The following is a 9,423-nucleotide window of genomic DNA, read 5'->3' as shown; positions in this document are numbered from 1 at the left end:
GACTCTGCTCCCGGCTGATGCCAGAGCATCTAATGGCTCTGCCAAGGCTTGCAGCAGCCCCGTACGGGTGCATGGTGCCCAGGGCCGGGGGGATGCAGGGTCCCCTCCCACCCATTGAGCCCCTCCTGGGGTTGGGGACAAGTGCAGGGTCCCCAGGAGGTGCAGGTGGTCCATGTAGGGTGACAGTCCTGGCCCCGGTGCTGAGTGGGGATGGGCACCAGCACCAAACCCTGCTTTAGGACATCCTACCCAGCACCAGCACCCCTACCAGGCACCCTGCTGGGTACTGTCACCATTACTGGGCACTGGTATGGCTCCAGGGACTTCGGGGACCTGGAGGGGTCCCAGATGCAGCCGAGGGGTCCCCATGGCTGCAACAGGGTGCAGAACGTTGGGGCTCACCCTCACCTCGGTTCTTCGCTGCTCCCAACCCTCCTGGGACCCTGGCCCACCTCCCTTGGGTGCGGGGGGTCTCACATCCTTCCTCCTCACCAGTGGCTCCCCCCCAGAGGGTCTTACACCCCCGGGACAGACGACTGGACGCAGTGGGTTCAGCTCTGTTGGTCTTTACTGGCTTGGGAGGACATGCGGGGCCGGAGGGGTGGGGGCCGCGGTGGGCTGGGCAGGGGGCTCCACGCATAGCCCCGTCCCACATTAGGGACATCAACACACGCTATGGACAGTGCTGCGGCCGGCCTGGGGCTGATGGGTGCTGGAGAGGAAAAAGTGACACCCCCCCCCGCCCTGAAATACAGGTTGTGACACCAAGCTGCATGTCCCCGAGTCATCTCAGATGTGGAGAGAAGAGGAAAAAGAGAAGAGAGCAGAAGGTGGCCAAGAAGAAAAGGACAAGAAGATGAGAAGAAAACAAGAGGAGAAGGCAGCCAAGAAGAGAAGATGATGACAAGAGGAGGACAAGAAGAAAAGAAGACAAGAGAAGGCAGCCAAGAAGAGAAGACGATGACAAGAGAAGAAGGACAAGAAGATGAGAAGACAAGAGAAGGCGGCAGCCAAGAAGAGAAGACGATGACAAGAGAAGGCCAAGAAGATGAGAAGAAGACAAGAAAAGGTGGCAGCCAAGAAGAGATGATGATGACAAGAGGAGAAGGACAAGAAGATGAGAAGAAGACAAGAAGATGAGGAAAACAAGGAGAGGAGGGGAAAAATGAGGAGAGGTGAAGATCAGAAGAGCAGAGCCGGTTGCTCTCCAACCCGGCGCCCAGGATGCAGCTCTCTGCGCCGGCCACCACCACCGTGGAGCTGCTCCCCATGGGACCGGGGGCTCGTCCGGGGCCCTTTGCCCCTGGTTGGGGCCAGGGGCTCCTCCTTGCAGACCCCAACTGCCAACAGTCACCGGCTCCCCGGCCACTCCGGATCCGTGGTGGTCGCCCGGCCGGGGTCTCTCCGTGCGGGTGCCATCACCAGCAGCAGCAGCAGCTCCGTCACGTCCCCGGGGGGTGGCCGGGGGGGGGGGGGGGGGGGTTTGCTGGGGGCTTCTCCCCACGCTGCCTGCCACCCACGGCCACCAAGCTGGGCGACTCACGGCCAGGCGTCCTCTTCCAGCCCCTCGTGCTCCCGCGGGACCCAGGCGGGCTCCAGGAAGGAGGAGAGGACGCTCTGCAGAGCCCCCCAGGTCTTGCGCTCCCCGGGCTTGGGGCTGCTGGTGGGGGGCCGGTGGGGGGGCCGCCCCGTAGCCCCTCGGGGTGGGGATCCTGGAGGGCTTCTTGTGGGGCTGCGTGTCCAGCCGGGGCTTGGCCCAGGGCCGCGGGGGCGGCGCGGGGAGGGAAGGCACCGTCTCGGGGACCCCCGGCAACCCCGGGGGTCCGTCCGCCGCGGCGGGGGTCTCCTCCGTCTCCGTCAGGTCGTCCTCCCCCGGCGCCCAGTCGGTGTCGGACTCGGGGCCCCCCCCGCGTCTCCCGGGCGTCCCAGGAGGCCGGGAAGCAGCTGCTTTCATCGGAGGAGCTGGAGAGGGCCGGCCGGCGTCCAGCGTCCGCCATTTCGGGGGCCGGCGGCGGCGGGGGGCCGACCCCGTTCCCGCTCCGCCGGCCGTCCTCGGCGGGGAGGCCGTGCTTGCCGAAGACGTTGAGGGAGGACGAGGAAGAGCTGGAGGAGCAGTAGGCCGAGTCGGCGGCGGCGGCGGTGGTGCCGGGGGGCAGCGGGGGCGCGGGGGGGTTCTCCCCGTCTTCCAGCTCCTCCATCATCCTGGTGTTGGCCAGGAACTCCTCCTCCAGCCGACGGAAGAGCTGCTGCTCCTGGCCGGGCTCCAGCCGCAGCGGGGCCCGCAGCCGCCTCGCCAGCTCCTCCAGCTCCCGTTGCAAGGCCTCCGCGGCTCCGCCGTCACGGGGGCTCTCTCCGGACCCCCCCACCCGTCGGCCTTCCTCCAGGGAGGAACGACGCGGGGCGGGAGCGGGGCTGCGGGCGGCCGGGCGGGAAGGGGTCCGGCTACGAGCGGGGCTGCCGGGCCGGGAGGGGGTCTCTGCCCTCGTCCAGGAGTGCTGGCCGTCCCGTCGACGGCTGATGAGCAGCAGGGGCTGGGGGCCGGGGCGGCCGTGGCTGCGGGCACGCGGCGGGGCACGGCCGGGCCCGTTGGGGACCCTCGAACGGCCGCGTTCCTCCGGGACCGTTCGTCCGGCCGGCGAGGGTCCGACGTCGCGGGGAAGTTGCGGTGGGACCCCACGGTTGGGTTCTCGACGCCGGGGGGTCCCCCCGTCCCGCGGGGCCGGGGGTCCGCTCTGCGCAGAGGAGGTCGAGGAATCGCTGTCGCCCGAGCAGCGGCGGGAGCGGGCGGGAGCGGGGTCGCGGGGCCTGGGGGGGGGGGGGGGGGGGGGGGGGGAGGGTGGAGAGGGGGGTCAGGGTGGGGGGTAGGGGGGACTGGGGGGGGCAGCGGATACCCCATTGCCCTCCCCATTCCCCTCCCATTGCACCCTCCATTGCACCCCCCCATTCCCCTCCCCGTTCCCTTCCCATTGCCCCCCATTCCCCTCCCATTGCACCCCCCATTGCCCTCCCCATTGCATCCCCCGTTGCCCCCCCATTGCCCCCACCACTGCATCCCCCCATTGCCCCCCGACTCCCCTCCCATTACACCCTCCCATTACACCCTCCCATTGCCCCCCCATTGCCCCCCCATTGCCCCCCCATTGCCCCCCCATTACACCCGCCCCCCGCACGCCCTTTCCCGCGCTGCCCCCCCCCTCGCCCCGCGCCACCAGGGGGCAGTCCGCCCCACCTGCCAATCATCGCCGGGGGGGCGTGCCTGCGACAGGCCCCGCCCCGCGGCGCAGCGCGCATGCGCCTTGGCAGCGGCGGGAAGAGGCTGTGGCGGAGGCGGGAATGGTGTGGGGACCCCAAAACACGAGTGGCGTGGGGCAGGGATGGGTCAGGGCTGGTTTAGCAGGGCTGGTTCCCTCACGGGAGAGCAGGCCTTTGCCCCACAGCAGGCCCCAGCCCCACGGCGGGGCGAAAGCCCCGCCGTGGGGCTGGGGCCTGCTGTGGGGCTGGGGCCTGCTGTGGGGCTGAGGCCTTGCCGTGGGGCTGAGGCCTGGGAGGCGGTGGAGGTTCCTCAGCTGGGCTGGGCAGCACCCACGGGTGCCCTACCTGAGCGTGCCGGCTCCCCGTGGCTCAGCGGGGCTCCTCGAAGGGCTGGCAGAGGTGGGCAGGGGAGCCTGGCCCCCCCCCCCCGTGGGGGCAAACCCTCCTGTTTGGTGCCGGACGGTGGCTTCGGGATGCCCGTGTCCCCGACGCCTTTCAGTTGGTGGCTGCCCCGCTCCGTTCTGGCGTGGTTGGCGTCCCCACCGGCCGAGTGGGTGCCGGCTGCGCGGGGGCGGCGGGGGGTGCTGGGGCTGGGGGCGCGGGGTGTGGGGGAGAAGCCTGGGGCGCGGGGCTGGGGCAGGCGGTGAGCTGGAAACGGAGATGCCGGGAGGTCAGGGCAGGGGGGACATCTTTCGCCACCCGCCCCCCACCCTCACGTAGTGCCGGCACCCGGCTTTTCCAGCCAGGGTTTCCCAGGCTGTGGGTTAATCACCTCGGGAATTAATTTGGCCCCCAAATCCCGCCTTTCCTCACTCCCCTTTTCCCCTTTCAGCCGGATCAGCGCCCCGAGCAGCCCAGCCCCAGGGAAAGGAGCCCCACGCAGAGCCAGGAGTGGTGAAACGCAGTGAGGTGGGGTGGCACCGGCCAGGGGGTGGGGGTCGGAGGGCTGGGGGTGGTGGGTGGGGGTCCCTGGGCCCCGACATCCTGGGGGGCACTCACAGAGGGAGGAGCAGCGGCACGGGTCATGCTTGTCCAGGTAATGTTCCAGTGTGTCCCAGCCGCCGCCAACACGCACCATCACGTGGCTCCTCAGCACCTGTGGGCAGCCCAGTGTCCGTCACCCTGCCTGCCCTGCCTGTCCCCCAGGACGTGGCCAAAAAGCCAGCCTGCTCCCAGGGCGGCGGAGCTACACACGCGCCGGCCGTGAATGGCCCCCCCCGTGTCCCCGACGTGGGGCAGCTTGTGGGGAGTAAGTTCAGCTCAGGGCCCACCCCACCACAGGGTCCCTCAGGACAGGTCCCCACCGTGCCGAGGAGGTGGGGAAGGAGGAGGGTGGGGGGTCCCAGCGTAAGAGGGGGGACACAGTGAGGCGAGAGACGCGGCGGCGGCTCTTACTCGGACGAAGATGAGTGTGCTGGAGTCGCCCACTTTGTATTTACCCTCGGAGACCTTGACCATGGGGAACTGCGAGGGGCAGGAGCAGCAGCCCAGGATCTCCCGCACCTGCCGGCAGAGAGGGGAGGGGTCGGTGGGGTGCGGACCCCCAGCTATAGGGCCAGCCCCTAAGGATAGGTGCACGCAGAAGGGCTGTATATAGAGCCCACGGAGAGAGGGGAGCCAGCTTGGTCCCGGCCTCTTGGCTGCACCCATTGTGGTGGGGATGCTGTGCCCCCCCCCCCCCCAAGTCTGGCAGCTCCCCTCCTGCCTGTGCTTGCTTGAGGGGGCAGGCCCGTGGGCAGCGCGCTGCCTGTACCTGCCGGAAAGCAGCCAAGTGGATTCGCGTGGGAGCCCAAGCCGGCAGCTCCCACCGCAGCCCCAGGCAGTGGGGAGCACCCATACCTCCCACACACCGTGGGAGAGGGGCCTGGGGGGCTTCCCATGGCCGGCCACCCCTGAGCAGGCTGAGAACGGGCACAACTCTCTTCATCTGCTGCCAGCCCCACTCTCTGGAGCCCACCCGCTCCGGGACCCCCGGGTGTGGGGAGCTCAGAGCTGCCCCAAAACTGGGAAGGAGGAGGCAACATCCCCCCCCCCCCGACACCCCCAGCCGGCGCCTGAACCACAGGGGATTTGCCCCCCCCCCCAGCACCCTGCTATGGGACAGGGACCTCCAGTGCCCCACTGCACCCCACATCCACCAACAGAAAAGGGTCAAAGCCCCCCCCCCCCCCCCCCAAATTTAACATTCGGCACTGATAAAAAGCCAAAGGGAGGATTTGGGGGGCTGGCCAGGAGACCCCCCCATCGCCGTGGGGCTGCCGGACAGTGCTGCCTGCTCGTCGGCTGCCTGCTCGCCAGCTGCCTGCTCTATCTGGGGCGGCCGTCCTGCCCGCGGCCCGGCCGGGGCTGACGTCAGGGATTAGGCAGGGAGCCACGGGGGGACGTGGGGACGCGGCCGCATCCTGCCCCGGCCCGGCGGGGGGCGGTGGGGGGGGGCACAGCACTGCCTCCCTCACCCCTAAATTTGGTTTGTTTTTTTTTTTATAATTCCTCTTTTGTTTGGGTTTTTTTTTTTTGCAGTTCTGCCTTTCTGCCCATCGCAGGGGTCCAGCCAGGTCAGGATCCGGCTGCTCTGGTTCCCATCCGGGGCAGCAGCCGAGTGGCAAGGTCAGCCCCAACTGGGGAAACTGAGGCACGGGGGGATAGGGGGGGCTGCAGTGATGGGGGGGGGTCCTGACCCTGCTGCCATCCGGGGAGTGGGGGGGACGGGCCGGATCCGGCACCATCAGGCTCCTCCCCGGCTCCAGTGCTGCCCATAAAAGCCGATGGCGAGGAATTACGCAGCCCGGAAAAATGCAGCCGGGGTTGGCAGTGCCCAGCCAGGGGGGCTGGGGGGGCTTGAGGGGAGGCAATAGCAGGAGGTGGGGGGGGGACACCCTTTGCAGCGGCACTGGGTGGAGAGGGGGTGCAGGATGCTCCCCCCCCCCCCCCCGAGTATGGCGGCTGCGGGACTTACTTAATGAGGAATTGGGGTTTCAATTAAAAAACAGCTTTGAGCTTAGGGAGTCAGGGGAGGGCAGACCCCCCCTGTCCCCTCCCCATGTCCCCCCCGTCCCCGTATTAATCCGCTGCCTCGCGCGCGGGCCAGATCCTGCACCCAGCCCGGCTTTAATCCCTCCTGAGCCTCCTGGCCCCGGGGCGGGGGGTTCCTACACCCCAGCTTGCGGACGGGACACCCCCTCCCTGCTTCTCAACACCCCGAATTGTGGCTGTGAGCAGCCAGGATGTCCCCACGTCCGTCTGTCCGTCCCTGGGGACACCAGCACCAAGGTGCTGGGAGGAGGAGGGACGGATCCGGGCAGGAGCAGGTTCCTGGGGTGGGGACCACTGCGTGCCTGCCCCCCGCCCTGCTGCAGGGAGGAAATGGCAGGGGCGGAGGTGACACCCGTGTCCTCCCTGTGATTATGGCCACGGCCACCAAAATAACCCTGTCCTGACATCAGGAGGCCCCACAGGGCACGGGGGGTGGCTGGGCGGCCGAGGACCTCCCATCGACCACGGAGAGCCTGGTTGGGTGGCTGGAGAGGACCTCCCATGGGCCACAGAGAGCCTGGTTGGGTGGGTAGAGAAGGACATCCCATGGGCTGCAGCCAGCCTGGTTGGGTGGACAGAGAGGACCTCCCACGGACCATAGAGCAGCCCATCAGGCAGACAGAGAGGACCTCCTAGACACCATAGAGCAGCCTCTTGGGCAGACAGAGAGGACCTCCTGTGGACCATAGAGCAGCTGGTTGGGCAGACAGAGGGGACCTCCCAGGGACCGTAGAGCAGCCATAAAGGCCCTCACCCAAGCCCAGGGCTCCCAGGGGCGCGTGTCTCACCAGCTCGTCCAGGTTCTTCAGGTCGCAGAGGGCGATGGGCCGGGCCCTGCTGGGGTAGGCGGGCGCCTGGGGGTCCCGGCTCTCCTGGCGCGTGCCCAGCACGCTGTAGGCCATTTGGTCCCTCATCTCCTCCTCAATCTCCTCCTCCATTTGGATCAGCATGGGGGCTAGCATGCCAAACTTGGAGCCCCTCCTGGCCACCTCCAACAAGCAGAGGACAAAGTTCTTCTCGTTCTTCTTCAGCACCAAGTCGTTGGTCTCGAACATGAGGACGTCCTGGATGCCGAGGTCCTGCCGGCACCACTGGATGAAGTTGGAGACGTTATCCCGGGCGATGAAGGAACCCGGCACCACATTCTTGGCTTGGAAGACGACCTCGTTCTGGGGGACGCGCATACGGGCGGCCACCTCGGGGTGCCGTTGCTGGAAGTCCAGGGCGATGCGGTTGACGTTGTTGGCGTGTCGGCAGAGGTGACAACCCGTCTCCAGGCTCTCCAGGAAGGTGTCCACCTGGATGTCCAGGTCGTAGAGGGTGTTGAACCACTCGGCCAGGTCCTCCTTCATGGCCTCCAGGTACTCCTCGCTGGAGCGGAAGGGACGGATGCTCTTGGAGGCGGCCGACTGGATGTGGCTCAGGTCGGCCATGGCGAGCTGCCTGCCAAGGGTGGGGTTGGGGGGGGCAAAGGGCACCGTTACAGGCAGACGTGGGCAGGCAACACCCCACAACCCCCCCCCCCCCCCCCCCCCCCAGCAGCTCCTCCCCAGGCAGAATTTGGCCACCCACTGTGTGTCGTGTCCCCCCCCCCCCCGCCCCGAGCCCTGGGACCCCTCTGTGCCTCAGTTTCCCCCACCCACCCCTTGCCCGTGGGTGGGAGGGGCACCCCCCCCCCCCACTGCCAGGACCTGCCTGTCCCCTGCCAGGACCCACAGCACCAGACATCCCGTGCCCCCCACCCGCGCCCTGTCCCCTCTGCCACTCCCCCCCCCCCCCCCGGGTTAATGAGTCACTTGTCACCAATGCCCCCACCCCCAGGCCTGCAGCAGAGAGGACTGTGCCTCCCCCCCCCCACGCCAAAAAGCTGCCCAGTCATGGTGGGTGTCACCACCGTGGGGTGTCACGAGCAGGTGACACCCCCTCCCCAAGGGACCGCGGGGCCAGCAGGGGTGCCCCACGGCAGGGGCAGGGAGACCCCCCCCCCACCAACCCCAGTGCCTGCCCTGGGGGGGGTGTTGGGCCCCAGTGCTCAGCCGTGGCAGGGGGGGCTGCACCCTCGCCCTCCCAGACTGCTGACCCCCCCACACACACCATGCTGGGGGGGAGCCCCAGTGTCCCCCCCACTCCTGTCCCCAGACCCACACCCTGGGGGGGGGGGTCCCTTTCTCTGGGGGTGTCCCTGCTGCCGCGGGGGGGGGGGCTGCTCTGTCCTGGGGGGGTGTCCTTCCCTCGGGTGGGGTCTCTGCTGGGGGGGGGTCCTCTCTGCCGGGGGGGGGGGAATCTCCTGCCTGGGGGGCCCTTCCCCGGGGTGGTCGGTCGGTCTGTCTGCGGGGGGGAGCGATTGGGCGAGGGTCAGCACCTGCGAGGCAGATGCCGACTTGTGCGGGGGGGGGGGGGGGGGGGAACGGGACGCGGGTGGGGACGCGCGGGGGGGGGGGGGGCACAGGGCCAGCCGCTTCCCCTCTTACCCCCCCATTATCCCCCCCCGCACTCACCGCCGGCTCCGCGCTCCGCTACCGCCGGGCCGGGCCGCGCCGCCCGCCCGCTCCCCGCTCCGGGCCGGGCCGCGGCTCTGAGCGCCGGGGGGGCCCCGCCGCCGCCGCCGCCGCCGCCGCCGCCCGGCTCCGCGCAGCCCCCGCCGCCATCCGCCGCCGGGAGCGGAGGGGACCGGGACCGGGACCGGGACCGGGATCGGGACCGGGATCGGGAGCGGAGAGCGCCCGCCGCCGCCGCCGCGCCCCGGCCGGGAAGTTGGAGGCGGCCCAGAAAGGGCCGGGACGGGAACGGCGGGCGGGGGCGGGCCGACACGCGGGACACGGACACGGGGGGGGGGCATACGACACATACGGCGACATAGCGACACAGCGCGACAGACACCCTGCCTCCCCCAGCCCGGGTGTGATGTGACACGGGGGGGCGGGCGGGCACACTCCCACACCCCCCACCCCAAGCACCCCGGGGGGGGGCAGGATCGGGCCCCCGCTCCCAGGAGTGCAGACCGAGCAGAGGAGGGAGGTGGGGAAACTGAGGCACAGGGCAGCACAGCCGCTCGCCTGCAGTGGGGTGACTGCACCCCGAGGGGGTGTGGGCATGGGGGGGCCGGCTCCCCCCACAGGGATGGGGGCACAGTCAGCC

At 69.4% G+C, this 9,423-nt stretch overlaps 1 protein-coding gene and 1 long non-coding RNA gene across 2 annotated transcripts; one reads left to right on the top strand and one right to left on the bottom strand.

Annotated features, from left to right (window-relative positions):
* Positions 1-550: 550 nt before the first annotated feature.
* GAS2L1 (growth arrest specific 2 like 1) lies at positions 551-7,882 on the bottom strand. Its single transcript, XM_030024445.2, is given in 8 exon segments — positions 551-1,647; positions 1,649-1,909; positions 1,911-2,805; positions 3,598-3,671; positions 3,674-3,900; positions 4,252-4,348; positions 4,648-4,755; positions 7,074-7,882. Coding segments are annotated over 8 exon segments (2,415 nt in total). The 5' UTR covers positions 7,719-7,882; the 3' UTR covers positions 551-1,539.
* On the top strand, positions 3,908-7,424 carry LOC121233520. The gene is made up of 3 exons (XR_005933160.1): positions 3,908-4,161; positions 5,773-5,859; positions 7,317-7,424. It is a non-coding gene; the product is annotated as an uncharacterized LOC121233520 (long non-coding RNA).
* Positions 7,883-9,423: the final 1,541 nt, after the last annotated feature.

Source organism: Aquila chrysaetos, chromosome 9 (assembly GCF_900496995.4).
Source record: "Aquila chrysaetos chrysaetos chromosome 9, bAquChr1.4, whole genome shotgun sequence".
NCBI lineage: Eukaryota > Metazoa > Chordata > Aves > Accipitriformes > Accipitridae > Aquila > Aquila chrysaetos.
Note: the sequence above shows the minus strand (reverse complement) of the source record. Positions and strands in the feature narration are given on the sequence as shown.